The 20,164-nt window shown below is 53.7% G+C and overlaps 1 protein-coding gene across 8 annotated transcripts; it reads left to right on the forward strand.

Moving 5' to 3' along the window:
- Positions 1-8,841: 8,841 nt before the first annotated feature.
- Hcrtr1 (hypocretin receptor 1) lies at positions 8,842-20,096 on the forward strand. Of its 8 annotated transcripts, XM_078025808.1 has the most exons (10): positions 8,842-9,067; positions 9,998-10,057; positions 10,204-10,536; positions 10,708-10,886; positions 11,885-12,128; positions 12,370-12,485; positions 14,123-14,349; positions 15,571-15,692; positions 15,845-16,001; positions 18,310-20,096. In XM_078025808.1, exons 3-10 carry the CDS (start codon positions 10,338-10,340, stop codon positions 18,386-18,388), a joined length of 1,323 nt encoding a protein of 440 aa, XP_077881934.1. In that variant the 5' UTR covers positions 8,842-9,067; positions 9,998-10,057; positions 10,204-10,337; the 3' UTR covers positions 18,389-20,096. The 8 variants fall into 8 exon arrangements, with proteins under 8 accessions (XP_077881934.1, XP_077881930.1, XP_040144213.1 ...); XM_078025804.1 differs by having other exon boundaries at positions 8,842-10,536; positions 18,310-18,425; positions 18,526-20,096; XM_040288279.2 differs by having other exon boundaries at positions 8,842-10,057.
- Positions 20,097-20,164: the final 68 nt, after the last annotated feature.

Below are 20,164 nucleotides of genomic sequence, written 5' to 3' on the forward strand. Positions count from 1 at the left end.
TTAGCAGGACCCTCAGCTCTCACCCCAAGATAAGTGTTGTGGTTTGGAGGTGAGGTGTCCCCAAAAAATCTCCCATGTGAGACAATGCAAGAAGGTTTGGAGGGGAAGTGATGGGTCCTAGCCCTCACGGAATCAGTGCCCTAATTCCTGATGGGATTAACTGAGTGTGGCTGGAGGAAGTGACTCACTGGGAGTGTGGCTCTGGGGTATATGTTTGTACCTGGCAAGTGGAGACCCCTTTCTCTGCTTTCTGATCACCATGTGAGCTGCTCCCCTCTGCCACACTCTTCCTCCAAGATATACATGCCGCCTCACGGTGCGTCTTGAGGAATGGAGCCGGCTGTCTATGGATTGAGACCTCTGAAACCCTGAGCCCCCAGGCAAACTTTTCTTCCCTAAAATTGTTCCGGTCGGATCTTTTAGTCACAGCAGCAAAAAAGCTGACGCTAAGCCTTCCACTTGACATGGTCAATAATAAAAGGGATACTTTGTCTTCCATAATTACTCTATTACTTTATTTCCCAGTGTGTCAATCTGGGCGGGGAGGAGGTGGACTATTTAAACTCCACCCCTTGGAAGCCCAAACCGGCAGGTGCAGGAAGAAAGCTCAGACTATGAAGAAAGCTCAGACTATTGACCGGAGGGCAATCAACAGTAACTCTTAGAGAATGTCCCCAGGTAATTGTGAAGGTCCCTCAGCTGTGGGTGGAGCTCAGTCACAGACAGATAAACCTCTGTTACCTTACTAGTCATATGATTATTTTAATGTAGATTAGAAGATATAGCTATATAATTACAAACAATAAAAATTAGAACCACAGCATCAAACTTGCAAATGTATAGATAGCACGTAGGACTAGGACAGAAAAAAAAAAAAAAGAAAAATAATGCCATCAGTGCCTAATAAAGTCCTATGATGTGCATGGTCGGTCACCAACCTCCCCCACCTCAACACACACTTCTGGAATATATCGAGGTAGAAACAGATTTTAAGTGAGAAAGAACTACTTTTTAAAGGCACTGAGTGATCTTTCTCATAAGGCTGGAGTTCCTACAGGGAGTCTTGGTGTCTAGAATAAATTCCTCCTCATCCTGGCCCAGGGTGGGAGCCCAGGGTGTCTGTACGCCTGTCTGCAAGCATGTACCCTACACCGGAGCCCTGCCAGTTGATCTTCACCCTGAAGCCATTTAAGGACAAATGAAGGACATTTGCAGACATGCAAAGATTCAGAAAGCTTTCCTTCTATGCCTTTCTTTTAAAGTCATTATTTGAAGATCTACTGCAGCAAAACAGTGACATAATCCACGAAAGAGAGACTCAATAGATTCACAGAGCAGTGGAATTAACCCAGGAGAACGATGACTAGAAATACCAGAGGTCCACAGAGCCATCAGTCAAAATTAGAACAGGAAGTCAGAGGGTTTGGAGGAGAAGGTCTTAAAGAGGAAAATGGGCTTCATTCAACAAATAATGTAATTAAGAAGCTGGGCGATTTTAATGACCTGATTTTAAAAGGCACATGTTTCTTCTCTAAAGAAGAAAAGAGAAAAGCAATTAGAAACTCCAAGAGAACAAAAAGTTCTCTAAGAAAGTCATGGCCCAAATAGGAAATGAATTAAAATGTAACATGACTTCAAGTATCAGAGGGAGTGTAGGAGAATACACTTGAACTTGAAGCGATTCCCTTCAAACCGCACTGAAACTCTAGGATTAGCTCCTTTCTAGGCCCCAGGATACTACTTGGTTCCTCAGAGAATCATGTTTATGTGATCATAATATTTAAAAAAAAATAACTTTATTGATATTTGAAATTCAGAGATAGACAATACACACAATTGGAAACTTGTAATTACGGATATAGAACCAGATGCAAATGTAGGGTTTAGCGAGAAGAGTTGGGAGGAGGAAGGCAGAGCGAATAGTGAGCAAGGATGTCTCCTCTCACACATCGGGGTGTCAAGAAACATTGCATCAAATTAATGTCACAGGGAAGACACGCTGGAAATATGTGCATCTAACCAAAGGCTATGTTCCAACCTTCTCGTCTTTCCTAGTAGGAATTGTTCTAGGTACTTAATGCATCAGTAATCACCTCCCCTTCTTCCTGGAGTCATAGAGCCCTAATGTTTTAGTTGAGCCTTAGCTGAAATGGCTCTCTAGAGAAAAATTATGTTTCCCAGTGCCTCATGACAGGTGACCAAGGTCAGGCCACCTGGACATATGTAGGCGTGATGTGCCTTTCCAATGGCTGACTGGCCATCTCTGACCCAGGCCAAGAGTTTTGCCATAAATAATAATACCTAATACATTTTTTTGTGTGCTAATTGCCATTAGGCCCTTTTTAAAAAAGTGCTTTGCGTGTACTAACTCATTTCCCCTGACGTGGATAGATATTCAGTTCTTACGGGTTGTAACAACGCTCCACAAGCTGAGTGGCTAAAACAGCACAGATTTGTCCTCTTACAGTCGTGGAAATGGCAGCCGCTGGGGCTGCCTCCTCCTGCAGGGTGGAAAGCCCCGCCCCCTTGCCTTGGGTGGCTTCCATGGCACCCTGCAGTCCTTGGCCCCTCCTTGTCACCACCACCACCTGCTTCCCTCAGCACAGCTGTCGTGACTCTGATTTCCTGTATCCCTCCTAGGAGGACTCTTGGGAGTATATTGAGTCCACCCCAATATTCTCACCTCAGAATTCTTAACCTAATCACGTGGCAATGTCCGTTTGGGCACAGATTCTAACAGTGAGGATCTAGACATCTTTGAGGGGAACATCATTCTCCCTAACACAGATTGGTATTCTGTGATTTTCATTTTGAAGATGGTGAAACCCAAGCACAGAGAAGTTAAGTAGCATGCCCAGGGTCACAGAGCCGGTAGGTGGCAGACCCAGGATTTAAAGTTTAAAGTGTGGCGCTGGCATCTGTGCACATAACCATGAGACCCCTCTCACGGGCTGGCTTCCTGATAATGGTGGAGCCACCTGACCTGGTGGTCTTCAGGGAGGAAAAAACTTTGGTCTTTCTAACCCACGATTATTTGGAGGTAGATGGGGGGTTGGGAGAGATTCTTCATTGACAGCAGTTGTCTTCTAACCCACGTGATTAAAAATAACGATCTTCACTTTATTAGGAGCGTTTGACTATTTTGCAAGGAGAATGTCTTCTTCATTAACTTAAACAAGAGTGCCTCTCTTAAACCCTCCAGGGACCCCACCTGGGGATGGATCGAGTGCCAGCTCCTCAGCCTTCGCTCCAGCCAGCCCTTCACCGCCTTCTCTTTCTCCCAACTCCTCTCCAGGGGAGCGTCCCCGGCCCAACTAGCATTCACTGTGCTCCCAGGACAGATGTCCCCTCTGCCCGGAATACCTCCCCTTCTTCCTCTCTCACTCCTGCCCAGTGTCAGTGTGTCACTCAAAGCCCGACTGTGAACTCCTATTCATCCTTCAAGACCCAGCCCATAACGCCTCTGCAATGTTTTCTCTTTATCTTGCTCTTTCTCTTATCTACTCAAGATTTTCCTCAAATTTCTGGCGATCCTGGTCATAGTTAGAAAACCCCCAACTCCCCACGTCTCCTAACACACACACACACACACACACACACGCACACACACACGCACGCACGCACACACTCCTCCCAGAGAGAACAGGCCTCTCCTTTTCCTTCCTCTTGCGTGTTCCTGTGTTGATGTACCCACGCCAGCACACTTTTACTATGATCATTGTTTATTACTGGCATTATTTATTATTTTAGGGTTTGGAGCTGTCACGGCTCCTAGCACGTCTGTGATTCAAGATACAAACAACACCGAACCACAGCTTAAGGGTGAGGATGCTCTACACAGCCGTTCTTCCCCATGACCACTTTGACTTTTTATTTTTTTATTTTTTTTAAACAGAGAGAGAGAGAGAGAGAATGAATTTTTTAATGTTTATTTTTCTTAGTTTTCGGTGGACACAACATCTTTATTTTATTTGTATGTGGTGCTGAGGATCGAACCCAGCGCCCCTCACATGCCAGGCGAGCGTGCTACCACTTGAGCCACATCCCCAGCCCCCACTTTGACTTTTAAAAATATGAAATCATGGTTAAAAGATTGTGCATGTGCTTGTTGGTGTCCCTGCCCTGCTGTTCCCCGCCCTGCTGTTCTGCACACCTCTCTGATCTTGGTCTCTCACAACCTCCGTGTGACAAAGGCTCCTGTTACAACCAGTGACCTGAGGCACAGAAAGGGCGTGCTCCTTTCTAGCTGCTTCTCTAACCGATTATCACAAATTCCAGCACTGCCATCCCTCACAGCCCCAGGTCCTTCATTTCCTCTCCTCTTTCTGGTGCATCTGCCACCCTCTTATAAGGATGCTGTGGTTAGCGGGGCCACCCGGATAATCCAGGCTCCTCTCCTCATCTTACGATCCTTAACTTAGTCACATCTGCAAAGCCCCTTTTGCCGTGTAACATGTTCACAGGTCCCAGGGGTTGGGACATGGGTCTTTTTTTTTTTTTTTTTTTTTTTAATTTTAACATTTATTTATTTTTTCTTAATTCTCGGCGGACACAACATCATTGTTGGTATGTGGTGCTGCTGGGGATCGAACCCGGGCCGCACGCATGCTAGGCGAGCGCGCTACCGCTTGAGCCACATCCCCAGCCCCCGACATGGGTCTTTTTGTTTGTTTTTTGCAGTGCCAGGGATCAAACCCAGGGCCTGCACTGCTAGGCAAGTGCTCTGGACTGAGCTACACCCTCAGCCTTCAAATTTATCATCTTATCTTTTTTGTTGGTTTTTGGAGGTACTAGGGACAGGATTCAGGACCTCGTGAGTGCGAGGCCTGTGCTGTACCACTGAGCTACACCTGGACGTGGCTTCACTGGGCCAAGATTCAGCCTGTCACAGAAGCTCAGGAAGTGACTATTGCAGGGTCACACAGTACCTTGTGGCAGAGTGGTCACCTTAAGCCAGGTCTCTGTGGCCCCAAAGCCTGTGTTCCGGACCTCCCCTCAGATGGATTTAGCACCTCTGGGGCTGACTGGCCTTCCCCTGGGCTCACATGCACGGTCATTGTCAGTCTCAATCCTCTTCCGCCCTTTCCCTCCCTCCACAGGCTCCAGCCCTAATGCATTTGGCACCCCACCCCTTGACTGCATGAGGGACCCCCAACCTAATCATCAGGGGCCCTCTCTGCAGCCTCCTGGCCATCAGTGTTTTTTGTTTTGTGGGGAGGTATTGGGGATTGAACTCAGGGGCGCTTGACCACTGAGCCACCTCCCCAGCCCTGTTTTGTATTTGATTTAGAGACAGGAGCTCACTGAGTTGCTTAGTGCCTTGCTTTTGCTGAGGCTGGATTTGAACTCACAATCCTCCTGCCTCAGCCTCCTGAGCCACTGGGATTCCAGGGACCATCAGCGTTTGTGGGTGCAGGGGCTGCCTTCTCCAGCCCTGGCTTGAGGATGCTCTTTAGTTCTTAAGGTCAATGAGGAGGCCTGACTCTAGGCCCTGGGCTCCTGCTCTCCCAGTGATGCTGGTCCCTTTGAGCCACCCAGACCTGAAGGAGGAGGCTTTCCCTGGGGAAGGAGGGACAAAGGCTGGTGGCAGGGTACGTGAGGTCCATGGCTCCCTCCAGGGGCATGAGCACTCAGCTAGGCATTCCCAGAAGCCAGTGGCCTTGTCATGGGCCCAAGGACCAAAAACCCTATAGATTCCTCATTCCTTTGGTCATGAGTCTCCCATGACTCAGACTTCAGAACCCCTTTTCTGGACCCACAGCCCAGTCGGGGCTGCCTTCTCCCCCAGCCTCTGCTTGTTTTCTGATCTCTGTCCTAAACAGCACTTCTGCCCTCCCAGCGTCTCCCACCCACATCCCCAGGCTACAGCAGCATTAGCAAGTTGCAAACCCAATTACATTTCAATTGCTCTAGTCCCAGCCAGACAGAGGTTACTGTAAGTCTCATTGGAATTGGGATGGAGCAGGAGATAGCACCTGGGGCCACTGCCCAGGCTGACACTTGAAGATGGATGTGACAGGGACCTATGGCTCAGAGGCTCAGGATTAGATCAACAAGGCTGGGGCTGGCTGGTTCCAGGAAAGAGGTCATGTGGGCACTGGTTGACAGACAGCTCCAGCAAAGCCAAGGCTGGCCCTCCCTGGGTAGAGGAGGCGCCAGGGCTGAGGGCCCAGCCTGAGATGGATGACCCAAGGTTCTCTTCTAGGCACAGATGTTTTGCCAGGAGCTCCCCGTGCTATGCTGCTCCCCCTGAGGACCAGACAACCACAGTCCCTGTGGGGCTTCTAGAGGGCCACTGGCCTCTCAGGCCTGCAGCATTTCCTCTAGCACACCCAGGGGTGTCTCCCTCATGTGCAGCGAGGACCACTGAATGGCTTCTCCCACGCTCAGGTGCAGCTGAGTGGGCCAGACTCAGGACCAGAGGGACTTGGGGCCCAGAGCCTCCTGCCGGCTCTGAGAGCAGAGGAAAAGTGATCGTCTCCTTAGGGAGCTGCTCATGGCCACTTGTCCTGGGGAGAGCTATCTTTGGGGTGCCAAAGGATAAAAAGGGGGAAAGGATGGCAATTGGGGACCCCTTCATAAGGGGAGATGGGCTGTGGGAAATTGGATATTTTGGGTGGGGTTGGGCAAATCTCAGGCAGGATTGTGTCTGTAAGGAGTATGTGTGTGTGTGTGTGTGGGGGGCATCTGGCTCTCTTTATGTGTCTGAATGTGCACACACAGACGCATCCCTCATGAACAGTGATCTTGGGGGGGTGGGGGCTGAGGAGCCCCTTGCTCATTCCAATCCAGGATATCTGGGAGGCCCTGAGCTGTCGAGTTCTAAGCCCGGCTGTGCTGGGCTCCGCTGGTACCCACCACCCACGCAGACACACATGGATCTGTACCTTCCGCATCAGCGGCTGTACCTTGTTTTGCTGCAGCTGTCTTTTAAATGTCCCTGCAGGATTTGCCTTCCATCATCTCCCCGCATGCTGCAGCCCCCTCCCCAGCCCCTGAATGGCAAAGCCTGTCACAGCTCTAGATGGGGGGAGGGGGTTAACATGGAGGGATGAGTCATCGTCACGGGAGCAGATGTACCAAGTTCCACATTCCCACACTCACAGAGCCATGGACACAAAGGCATGACCACACTCACATTTTCACACTCACAGAGCAATGCGCTGGCAAGCCAAGGCTGGTCACAGTCTTACATTTAGACCCACAAAAGAGACAGACATACCCTCCCCCAACACACACTCCTCACTCACACACACACCAAAATACAAAGCAACATCTACACACATCCCACCCAGGTGACCCCCAGTCACCAACTTAGTACCTGTCCTCTACACACATGTGTGTGCATGCATACACACACACACACACACACACACACACACACACACACACACGCCAGCCCCTCTCCTCCAGTCCCTCATCCTGCCTCTACCTCTGCCACACCTAAAGCAGGCGGGACGGTTTTGACTCCTAGGTCTCTATCACCCATCATCCCCGTGCAGATGCTGTGGCTGCCCAAGGACAAAGTCCTGCCTTAGTTTAGCTTCAGAGCTCCTTTCTGTTTTGCAGAGGAGGTCAGGCGCCATTCCACAGCTGCCCGGCTCCCGCCCACATGTTCTGTGCCTAACAGCGCATCTCCAGCACCTGTGAAAAGGTTTCCCTGCAAAGGGAAGATGGTGTTTATATCTCAGGAGCCAAGTTCTAGGAGGGAAGGAGTGTGAGCCTCAGAGGGTGAGAGGAGGGCGGGGTTTAGTGTTCTGAGACAGGGAATGGCTGCCTGCGGCCCATGAGGTCACTCTTCACTTACCTGCCATTTCCAGGAGGCCCAACCTGCAAATCTTTGTACCTGCAACTTCCTCTACCATGAGGACCTCTGACCTACTGCCAACGCCCTCCTCTGCGGGGTCACCTTCTCATTCTTCAGGTCTCAAGGAAGCCCTGGCCCAGCCCATCTGCTGTGTCTCGGGATCCCAAGCCCCACGGGCCAGCTCTAGGGAACCCATAGGTGAATTGCCTGGCTGTGCACCTGCCTTCCTCCAGCAACCAGAGAGCCTTTGGAGGGTGGGGAGCCTCTGTTTGGTGGTCAGGTCTGTTAGATCTGAGAGGAGCACAGGCTTGAACCCAGCTCTGCCTCTGTTGCGTGACCTCTGGCAAAACACTGAGCCAAGTGTGACAGAGGGTCCTCATCTGTAAAGTGGGAATAAAAACACCCTCCCCAGGTTGATGTGACGTTTTTATGAGATCACATTTCACCACCCTATAGGAATGGAGCTGTGTTATTACCATTCATTGACTAGCACACAGCTAAGTAAATATTTGTTGAATTAATAAGCCCCTCTGGCACCCCCTCTCTTGCCTCAACTCATGTCGGTCTTGGGAGGGGGAAGTAGGTATGAACAGAAAGAAGGATTTGGGGCAGAGAGTCCGCAGATGAGAGAGCAGGGCTTTGGGGCATCGCTGGGAGCTAGTTGCTCTGGCAGCATCCAAAGCTCGGCTGGAGGTGGTGCGGGTATCCTTACCCCTGAGACCCACCTGTGCCATCATCCTCTTCAGCTAGGTAAGGTAGCCAGAAGAGGTAGGGCTGGGGTACACCTCTGCCCTGTGGCCCCCCCAGTGGTGCCCTGGGGATGCAGTCGATGCGCCCAAATGGGGGTGGCGGGGAATAAATGTTGAATGAATGCCGACGGTGTGAATGAACGGATGGACGCATGAATGGAGGTGGGATGGAAGCGTGAAGTGACAGGCGGGGAGGGATGAGCTTCTCCCTCCGCCCTCCGGGTCTCGGGCTGCGAGACAGGCTGGGGCTCCCCTCCCCGCCCTGCCCCTCCCTCCCGGCCCCCCTCCCCGCGTCGCGCAGCCCGGCGGAGCCCGCGCCAAGCCACTGCCCGCGCTGGAACCGGGCTCGCTCCCAGCCAGCGAGCCAGGCGACGCCGCCTCGGGAGGGGGCTGCCCGGCCCCCTCCCTAGCCGCATTCTCCTGGAGTCCGTCTTCCTCCGAGGAAGGCGGAGTCCCGGGTGCAAGGTCTGGAAACCAGCAAGCGAGAACGCCCGGGTCCCGGAGCCAACAGGTGCGGAGAGGGGGGGACCCCGACCCGGGGGTGAGGGCTCCAAAGGACCTGCGACGGGAGATGGGTGGACCAAGAGTCCAGGAGTGATCTGGACGCCGGGAGGCTGGGTCACCATCCCACCCTGCTCGCCTCCTGGCAAGCTGCTGCGGAACACCCAGGGGTCTTGCTGCACCCCTGCACCCCCTTCCCCGCAGCCCCCGAGGTGCAGGGAGATCCCGCGGAGGGAGCTGTTCGGCCCCTGTACCCTTGTTCCCCCGGGGGTCTCCAGGGACTGTCAACCCTACTACACACCGCGGGGTCGCTCCTGCGGAGGAGGGGTCCGAGGGGGGAAGGAGGGGCGGGAGCGAGGCCGGATTTATGAATGGAGACAGCGGCCGCTAGCGGCGGACCCGGAGCACTGCGGCCGCGGCGATTTGCGAGGGGCCTGGCAGGGGGTCTGAGGGCCTGGCCGCTGGGCCCTGGCCTCTCCTCTCGCTCGCAAAGAAGTTCTCTGTTCCTCTTCGCACCTTTCCTGGTGTGTGTGTGTGTGTGTGTGTGTGTGTGTGTGTACGCCCGCCCACGAGGCGGGGGGGAGTCAGGCGGGTCTGGTGGGAGGAGCCTGGATCTCTAATACCTGCCTCAATTCTTTTTCTAATAAAAAATTAAGGCCCTTGAGCTAACTCAAGAGAGAATATTTGTAATCCGTACGTCTTCCCTTCCCACCCCTGTGGTGTTCCGCGAATCCAGACAGACCTGGCTTTGTAGCTTTGTGACCTTGAGCAAGGGGCTCAACCTCTCTGAGCTGCCATCTGCTCATTCACAAAGCAAGGCTCCCTAATCATGGTATTCGGCAACGTCCGTGAGGCTAGCTTCCAGTGCCAGGCTTTGGGCAAAGCACTTAGCGCGCATTAGAACTTATTCCTTACTCCTCGCCGCCGACCTGGGAGGTAGGTACCGTTATTACTCCGTTGGACTCCATTGAATGGGGAAATCGAGGCTGAAAGAGGCGAGGTAAGTTACCCACAAGCAACTCGTGTGCAGTTGGGATCAACCCAGAGCTGCCTTCCTCCACGGATTTGATAGCTGACAATTAAGAGGGAGCGCATATGCAAAGTGCCAGGCACACTCCCTAATGTCTCCTTCCTTCCTTCCTTCAGGAAGTTTGGGCTGGGACCCCAAAGACCTGGGTGCAAGAAGCGGGCCCCCTGAGGGGAGTGGGCTGAGGGCTGGCCGGGCTCCCCTCCCCTCGCAGAGCCCAGGGTGCCCCTCGGCTGCAGCGGCTCCTGAGCTCATGGAGCCTTCGGCAGCCCCAGGGGCCCAGACGGAGGTCCCAACTGGTAGCGGGGAACCGTCCCGCGTGCCTCCAGACTACGAAGACGAGTTTCTCCGCTATCTGTGGCGCGACTATCTGTACCCGAAGCAGTACGAGTGGGTCCTCATCGCCGCCTACGTGGCCGTGTTCCTCGTGGCCCTGGTGGGCAACACTCTGGGTAGGTCTCGGTCCTGCCCGCTCCTCTAACGCTTCCTCTGGGGATTGGGGGGTGAGTCCCGTCTGACCCTCTCCTGCTCGCGGGGACAGGGGCTCACTGGCGGGGCGGGGCGGGGTGGGCGTGGCTCTGACTCAGGCCTCACTGCCCTGGCCCCCTGGCTGCGGGCTGCAGTCTGCCTGGCCGTGTGGCGGAATCACCACATGAGGACAGTCACCAACTACTTCATTGTCAACCTGTCGCTGGCTGACGTGCTGGTGACGGCCATCTGCCTGCCCGCTAGTCTGCTAGTGGACATCACCGAGTCCTGGCTCTTTGGCCACGCCCTCTGCAAGGTCATCCCCTATCTACAGGTGAGCCTCTGTCACACCTGCACGAAAACCACCATCTTCCAGAGGCCTCAGTGACTCAGGCTGGCCTTTCAGGCAGGACACAGTGGCTCAAGACCAATGCACTGTCATCCCCTACTGCCATGAAGGACAGGTTACTGGGGTATAACTTGAGGACACAGCCACAGCTCCACATGCTCCTACACAGAACTCCTGGTCCCAAACACTGCCACACCACATATGCATCCATGGTGACCTCCAGGCACACAGCAGAGAAGAGAGGCTTCAGCCCACTGTGACACAAACACCAATACTTGCTGGGCTTGCACCCTGATCCCAAGGGGGTAGAGTTGAGGGGACTATCTACTGCCTTCCCTGGGAAGGGAACCAAGGCACCTGATGAGGTTTGTGGAGAAGGAGTGCCAGCCAGAGGCTAGCCGTGGCGTCTCTGTTTTATCTCTTGACCCTCTCCCTGCGCCACTGAAGGCAGGGGGCAGCCCTGGAGGCCATGCTTACCCATGATACTGGTCCGGACCCATCTCTGCCTTCTCCTAACAATTAGAGAAGGGGTGGCATTCCAGGGTGAGAGAAATGCTTCTTGGATTTTGCGCTGTTTCAAGGTTTTCCACTCAATTGATTAACTCTGGAGACTTTAAGCATAAAGACAGAGAAGGGAATTTTGTACTCAGTTTCTTCATTTGTAACACAGTACCCACCTCATGAGAATGGTGCCTGCCACGTAGTAAGTTCCATAAATGGAGGTGATTATTCACAGTAGGAGAACACCTACTACATGCCAGGTCTCCAGCTGAGCATTCCCATTCACAGTTTCATTTATTCTCACCAGTATCCTGCCAGGTACATGGTATATTCCCATTCTGTGTATGAGGCTCAGAGAGGGTGAGTAGTTGCACAAATTCACACAGCCATTAAATGGAGTCAGGATTTGCACCACACTGGGATGTCTGTTATCTCTGGGCTGTTCCCCCTCCTATCTCTGATGCTGTGTCCCTGTGGGGCAGGCCGTGTCAGTGTCAGTGGCAGTACTGACTCTCAGCTTCATTGCCCTGGACCGCTGGTATGCCATCTGCCACCCACTGTTGTTCAAGAGCACCGCCAGGCGTGCCCGTGGCTCCATCCTGGGCATCTGGGCCGTGTCGCTGGCTGTCATGGTTCCCCAGGCTGCTGTCATGGAATGCAGCAGTGTGTTGCCTGAACTAGCCAACCGAACCCGGCTCTTCTCTGTCTGTGACGAACGCTGGGCAGGTAATAGTGGGCACCTCCAGGACACATACCCATAGGGCAGACATCTGTCCATCCCTAGGGGTCCCTCCAGGATAGACACTGCAGGTTGGGTGACTCCAGGCGATCTCCCTGCCATGGTGCCAGCATGGGGGAGGTTCAGCTGCACTCAGGCCTTGCCCTACTCAGGAAGGGTGGCATTGCCAACCAGGTAAGCTGGGGCCCCCATGCTGAGCTTGACCCTTACATCTCTCGGCCCCTACAGATGACCTCTACCCCAAGATCTACCACAGTTGCTTCTTCATTGTCACCTACCTGGCCCCACTGGGCCTCATGGCCATGGCCTATTTCCAGATCTTCCGCAAGCTCTGGGGCCGCCAGGTGAGGCCAGCTCTTTTGGGCACTGTCTATACTGAGAGGGGTGGGGGGCTGCTGGTCTCAGGGAGTAGACACCCTCTGCCTTCAGAACATGCTATCCTGGCTGCAACTGGAAAGAGGCAAGGCCCAGGGACGTGGGGACATTGGGGAACTTGAAACCCAGAGTGCTAGAGCCTAACTCTGGGTAACTCCATTCCCAGTAGCTGCCATTTACGTTCCATCCCCCCCAGGGAATCCTGCAACCTCTTAACCTCCGTATCTTATCCTCCATGAAATATGTAAGAAAACAGAGAAAGAATATCATGTCCCCCAAAGCCCTCAGCTAGAGAGTAGAAAATCAGGGATTGAAACCTGGAACTGTGAGTTTCTAATACTCATTTTATCTCTGAAACATTAACAGCAGCTCTGAGTTTCTGCCTGGTGAAGCTTTGAATCCAGTGTCTTTACCACTACCTAAAAAAGACATGCTGTTGCCTGCGTCACAGTGCTGAGCAAGGGCAGTCTCCTGCCAAGGCCAATGAGGGGCAGGGCCGGTCCCAGGGCCTGGCTTCTTTCCTCTATTACAAATGGCTCTGCATTGGGTTTCATGCTGGAGGGTCATGAGGAGAGGGGTGCTCAGAGGCCCTAAGCACTAGTGGAATTAACTCCCTGGTCAGTGCTGGGGCAGTGAGAGGATGCAGGCCAGAGAGTGACCAGGCTCGGCCACAGACACTCGGTTCTGGAATGCCACTTACATTGCACACAGTGTTGACGGCACCCAGACCTTGCAGGGTGGGTGGTGAGATTGACTGGTTAGACCCGAGCCCTGCTTTGGAAAGATGCCCAGTCAGGTGGGGCCTTTCCATACTGGCCTCCCTAGCAGGCTCCCAACGCCTGCCATCTGCCCCTCCAGACCCCCTGTCCAGCAGGACAGAGGCACTGACCTCATCTAACCGACAAGAAACCAAGGCTTAGAAAGTTAGATGAGATTGTTTCACAGCTCATGAATGTTTGACTAGCTCTGGATGCCAAGTTTCCTGCACTCTAGCCCCATCCCCCTCTGATGGGGGGTGATCCAGGTGTCTAGAGGCAGGAGGGTCTTCAAGGATGTCTCTGGCTGCTCCAGGAGCCCAGAACCACCCCAAGATTATGGGCATCAACCCAGAGGGGGACCCATGCTCTGAGGCCCAGATCATTCACTGCTACCCTCCTGCTCACTCCTCACCTAGGCCTCCCCACGGTCTGACATGGGCGAGGGAGAGGCCCAGCTCACCCCACCCACACCCTGTCCCCACAGATGCAGCTGGATCTTGAAGGAGGATGGATGGGCAGCCAGGAGATGTTCAGACCTGAGGTTGTGGCCTGGGGCTCCGCCTCTCTCTGAGTCTCAATTGTCTCATCTACAGCTAAAAGTCAATAATGCCTTTTCAAAAGCATGCCGTGGGTCGTTTTGCAGTGAGATAATGCAAAATGAGAGTATATTAATCACCAAGTCCAGAGTGTTCATCTTTATTGTGAATATTGGGTTCCCTCTTTTTGCAAGAGCTCGTTCCTTGCCACCTCCACTCTGCCCCAGGGTCTAGCCAGGAGTGGATCCACCCAAAGAGATAAGTCCTGCCAAAGAGCTATGCCCACCACTGCTCTCTGTGTGTGCTGGACAGATCCCAGGCACTACCTTGGCACTGGTACGGAACTGGAAGAGACCCTCAGACCAGTTGGAGGACCAGGGGCAGGGCCCCAGTGCACAGCCCCAGCCCCGGGCCCGCGCCTTTCTGGCGGAGGTGAAGCAGATGCGGGCCCGGAGGAAGACAGCCAAGATGCTGATGGTGGTGCTGTTGGTCTTTGCCCTCTGCTACCTGCCCATCAGTGTCCTCAATGTCCTCAAAAGGTGAGATCGCAGCAAAAGGTGGGAGGGTGTGGGAGGAGCTCTACTGGCCCCCCACATCAGGACAGGTCCTTCTCTGAGTCCCCACACCTCCATGTTCTCGCTCATTAAATGGTATAGCAATAGTAATGGCTCTGGGCTGTCGTGAAAACCCTTCACTCCTCAAGCATCACGTTCCAGGGTGAACAAGACAAAGTCCTTCTCTTCGTGGGGACTACACACTAGTGGGAGAGGAGGAAAATAGAAAAACCCATGTGTGTTATCAGGCAGTGATCGTTGCTATAAAGAAAAATAAAATAGGGAAAGTGATTTTTCTGTTTTAGACTTTTTGGGGGGGTGTACTGGGGATTGAACCCAGGGGGACTTAAGCACAGAACCACATCCCCAGCTCTTTTTTAAAAAAAAATATTTTGTTTTAGTTGTTGTTGGACACAATATATTTTATTTTTACTTGGTGCTGAGAATCGAACCCAGTGCCCCGCATGCGCGAGGTGAAGGCTCTACAGCTGAGCCACAAGCCCAGCCCCTCCCCAGCCCTTTTAAAAAATATTTCATTTAGAGACAGGGTCTTGCTAAGTTGCTGAGGCTGGCTTTGAACTCATGATCCTCTCGCCTCAGCCCCCTGAGTGGCTGTCGTGTGCCACGGTGCCCGGCTTGTTTTAGATTTAATTTCTAAAAACAAAAGGAAGTGACCCTTGAGCAGAGACTTGGAGGAAGTGAGGGAGTCAGCCTGCAGGGTTGGAGGGACAGCAGTCGAAGCAGAGGTACACAGGGACACAGCAGATGAGGGGCCACAGGATGCTGGGGAAGTACATGGGCTATTGGGCAGGAGACAGCCTGTTTGGGTTTGTGCTTGGCTGTGTCCTGGGTGTGTGATCTTGGGACTTCAACTCTCTGAGCCTCAGTTTCCTGAGCTGAAGAACAGATGCTGACCGCGTGGCTCCTCATGTCGCTGTGAGGTTGGATGAGAAGGTGGATGGGGACTCCAGGGGATTAGGTAGCTGGAGACTGGGCACATATACCTGGTCTCTGTCCCTAGGCCCTCTGTGGTCATACTTTCTGTGCTTGAGAACCCAAAACTATAGGCAAGACCTCAGACTTGGAAGCCCAGGAGAGGGCACTGAGTGGACAGAAGTGGGTAGGGGAAACTTGCCCTTCCCAGCTGGAGTTCCGTGAGCACCGCCCCAACACCTGCCCCTTTCTGACTCCTCCACCTGGCACTAGGGTGTTCGGGATGTTCCGCCAAGCCAGCGACCGCGAAGCTGTGTACGCCTGCTTCACCTTCTCCCACTGGTTGGTGTATGCCAACAGCGCCGCCAACCCCATCATCTACAACTTCCTCAGCGGTGAGTGGGCTGGGCAGAGTGAATGAGGGTGGCCAGCAGTCCCTGGGACGAGTGCCCCCACTGTCAATCCAGGGCCCAAGGAAAGGATGGTGGCAAGGATATACCTGCTCTCTCCTGAGCATCACGCCTCTGCTCTGGGTTCCCCCACTCAGGAAAGACTTGGCCACACCCAGAAGCCTGGGCTCCAGCAGTGGCCAGCACCCAGGATGGAGTCTGGCAGATCCTACAGACCATGGAAGGGCAAGGGCTGGGCCAGTGGCCTCCACTTCCCTTCCCAGCCTGGGGGCATGCCCCTCTCTGGACAATCAGGTAGAATAGTCTATTTTCCCTAGAGGGAGCCAGGCCTGTGGGAAGAAAGCCGAGGAGCCCGGCTGAGGGGATGGTGTATCATCCAGGGCCCAGGGTAAGGGAGAGCCGCCAGCAGAGGCTGCTCAGTCCCACGAAAGGGCTCTGGCGGCCGTCCAGCAGACACCCCAGGAATCTAGGGGCTTCCCCTGGATCCACGGCCTCTAGCACTGCCCTCTCTCTTCCCCCTCCGGAAGTCCAGGCCTGCAGGCCCTCACTCCCACCATGGGCTTCGTGTCTGTTGTCTTGTAGCCTCCACCTCCACTCTGCCTTCAGGCCTCCGGGATGGTGGTAGTGGCCTGACCCCTCAGGCTTGGCACAGCAGAAGTGACTCGCTAGACCTCATATTTGGCATTAGGCTTCTAAGGAGCTGGTCTAGATGGCCATTCAAGCCTGGACACAAATAATTTTTCACAAACAGTTAAGATGTTCAAGAAGCTATCGGAGGTCATTATGTAATCCTCAATGCCACCCAAAAATTACTCCCAAAGGCTGCCTGGCTGGTTCTAGCTCAGGGGAGAGAACACAAGAGAGGAGCATTGTGGGGAGGAAAGGGCAGGCAGACTTCCTGAATCACACCCCTTTGCTTGGACTACATTTACTGAGCACCTACTGTGTGCTTGGCCCTATGTTGGGCACCAGTGAGGCTGGCAGGCTGGTGACACACGGTCAAGGAGGGCTTGGTTCCACATTCTCCTGGTAGAGTGGGCTGAGCCGGTGTGGTGATCACTCTTCTCTCTCACTGGTGGCCTTGGGTGAGCCTGTGCCTTTGAGCATCTCCTCTGTGAGGTGAGGATAAAGCACTATGACCTCTCAGGATGCTGGGATGCTCTGGGGGGATGGACGCTGGGGAAGCTGTTTGCCTGGCACAGTGGGACTGCCACATGCAAGAGCTTCTGCTGCCATCTCATCATCTTACAGGAGATCTGGGGAAAGCCTGGCCGCAGAGTAAGCCCCAAGCCTCTCCGTGTGCACACAGAGTGGGGCCGAGGTGACCCAAGGCCCCTGAGCCAGACACCGTGCCTTGAGCCAGGCTCTGAGCCAGAGTGCTGTCAAGGAATCAGATGATAATTGCATTTTTCTTTGGGAAGCCGCATGGGCTTCTGACCTCGCTCCTCCTGCAGTGCCGAGGTTGCCGGGGCTCTCCATTCCAACTCTACCCTCCCTCCCAGCCTCCTCTCAGGCAGCTTGGCTGGAGCTGTGTGGGTGTCCCTTGGGCTCAAGGTCCCTTCCTGCTGCGTTTGTCTCCTTACCGCTGTGTCTTTTGTCTCCTAACCAAGGTAAATTCCGGGAGCAGTTTAAGGCTGCCTTCTCCTGCTGCCTGCCTGGCCTGGGTCCCTGCAGCTCTCTGAACGCCCCCAGTCCCCGCTCTTCTGCCAGCCACAAGTCTTTGTCCTTGCAGAGCCGGTGCTCTGTCTCCAAAGTCTCTGAGCATGTGGTGCTCACCAGCGTCACCACAGTGCTGCCCTGAGGGAGGGCTACCCTGGAGGCTCTGGGAGGCTCAGGGGGCCCTGCCTGGGTTGTTCCTCTGGTTCCTGGGATTCATCCCTGTGCCTCATGGAGAGACCGTTGGATGCAGTGACAGGCTCAGGGTGCAGTCCTGGTTTTCTGCCCGTGTGACTCTGGGCAAGTGGTTTCCTCTCTCTGAGCTTGTGATCCCTAGGCAGGGTTGATGTGAGGCTTAAGCATGCTCTAGAGAGTGGAGAGCTCTTTGTCAACTGTGAAGTGCTGTGGACTTGGTTACTGTTGTACTTCTCTCACTTGGCCGAACCCCGCAGTATTATCCACCCCCATCATCTTTCCAGAGCTTGGCCTTCCTCCCAAAGAACTTTCTCCTGCCCAATTATAAGCCTTCCCTGGAGTCTGCTGTAAAGGTCTCCACAGGTGTTTCCATCTGCTCCAGGGGCTCCCTAATGCCCAGGGCTGTACTTGGCCAGCTGCTCTGTGCCTGTGTGAACCAATCTGGGCCCAGCCCTTCCCCGGTGGGTTATGAGCACAGCCCCATGTCACCAGGTGCCCAGTGCACACACCATAGCTGGACCTGTTGGCTTTGTGGTGTGATAAAACATCTATGTGTGGCCGTTCGGCTTGGAGGCCAGCAGCCCAAAGCAATTGTAATTAAAAGCCTGGCACTGAATGTTCCCTTTCCCTGTCATTACACAAAATCTGTGCTGCTTAGGTTAGGAGGAGAGGAAGGTGGGGCAGCTGGGGGAGGTGACACAAGACACTGGATGCTTCTACTCATTGCCCCCTACTCCCTGTGGGATCCCAGATGGACCAGGCCTCAGGTATGCGCAGTGCTGCCTCCACAGTGGTGCCAAGCCCCTGATGCCTGGGACCTTAATTCTTGACACATTTGTTGGCTCCCAACTCGGTGGTCTCTGGAAGGTAAGGGGGTAGGGTGGGCAGACAGCGGTTAACAGACTGATTTACTGTTCCCTCACCTTCTTGGAAACCAGGGTTTCATTTATTTTCTGTGAACTCACAGGATAAAAAGAGAAAGCCACAGACTTGGCCGGACGTGCTCCGGCTGCTACCAAGCTGATTACAGGGCTGCCAGAGGCCTTGATCCTCATTGCCAGAGCAAGATGGGAGTGCAGTCTGGAGTGCTGCTCTGCTGAGGAACGGGAGGCATCTGGCCGAGGCTGATGCGGCCAAGCCTGCCACCAGGTCTACTTCACTTGATTAATGGAGCCCCGGGCTCCCTGACTTCACCTGTTAAGAAGCAGGGCAAGCTGTGGGCCCACCCAGGAGCGCCTAGGCACAGCTTCTTAGGCGTCCCACCTTGCCCCGAGCAGGTGGACAGTGTGCTGCTTGTCACAGGCCCTCAAGACTCGCCAGCCCAGCTCCAGCTGTCAGTGGAGATGCAATGGTTGCCAGGAGCTGTCCTGTCCTTTTCATGTTCCCACTGCCCTTGGGGTCCAAGGCTGTTGGCAAAGTTTGTAGGCAGGGTTGGAGGTGCATGGTGCAAGAACAAAGTGTAAGGACCAGGCCCCAAGGCCAGACCCACAAGGACAGCCCAGGTCTTGGAGCCCTCCACTGCCCTGACCACAAAGATAGGGACTGTGATTGGTATCATTCTAAAGACAGGTTTGGGGCGGTGCCGTAGCTCAGTGGTAATGTACTTACCAGGCATGTGCAAAGCTCTGGGTGTGATCCCCAGCACCATGTAAAAGGAAAAAATATAGTTTTCAGTGGACACTTGGCTCAGCAGAAAGAGAGACAATAGGAGTTTCCTCTAATGACTGCAGTTCTGCTTCTGCTCTGCAGGATGGAGCCAGAACAACAGGGGGTCTTAGGCTTCACTTTGGGGACTGATGAACTAAAGGGCATGGCAAGGGGAGTGATGCCCAGTGAGGAGCAGCTGAAGACCTTGGGGATTCCTTGGCCTAGGGGTCTTGGGGTAATGTGGTGGCAGGCTTCACTGTCTAGAGGATTGGCATGCAGAAGGGGAAACGAATGTCCCAGGTGGCCCGAAAGAGAAAACTGGAGCCAGTGGCTGGTGTTTCCAAAGTGGCAAATTTTAGGATCCACATCAGGAAGTTTCTACCAGTACAGGAGGAAATGGGCTACCTGGAAAAGCCCTGAGTTTTTTGTTACTGGAGAATTAAAAGAAGAGACTGGACTCCCATGAGGACCCTGGAGGGGATTCTAGCTCTGGATGAGGGTTGTCCTTTGAGAACTGGCTCCATCTAATTGTGGGATTCCAGCACCACAGAGCCCAAAGGAGAGGAAGAAGCTGAACAGACTAAGCCTGCTATGCCTGCTGGGCCTCACTGGCCTGCAAAACAGTCACACCACCCCTCACCCTCTGCAGGAAGGACAGCCCTGCTAAAGGTCTCAGAGCGCTTATCTTCATCTCCAAAAGCCAAAGGATAATCACACCACCTCCTGTGATAAGGCCCCCCTGGTACATTAGAATGTCTGGTGTCTTTAGCTTTTGATTGAAATTCTGTCAAGTTCATTACAGACACCCAATGTAGTCTGGGTGTCATGCTGATCTAGAGATCCAACTGGCAGGTACAGACGTCTGTACTTAATAAAAAAGAGGAGAAGTTATGGCTTCATAATGGAGTTTGTCTGGAAAACAAAACTCATGCCTGAGATAATAAAAAGGCCATGCTGTG

This window comes from Ictidomys tridecemlineatus, chromosome 11, assembly GCF_052094955.1.
Source record: "Ictidomys tridecemlineatus isolate mIctTri1 chromosome 11, mIctTri1.hap1, whole genome shotgun sequence".
NCBI classification, from domain to species: domain Eukaryota; kingdom Metazoa; phylum Chordata; class Mammalia; order Rodentia; family Sciuridae; genus Ictidomys; species Ictidomys tridecemlineatus.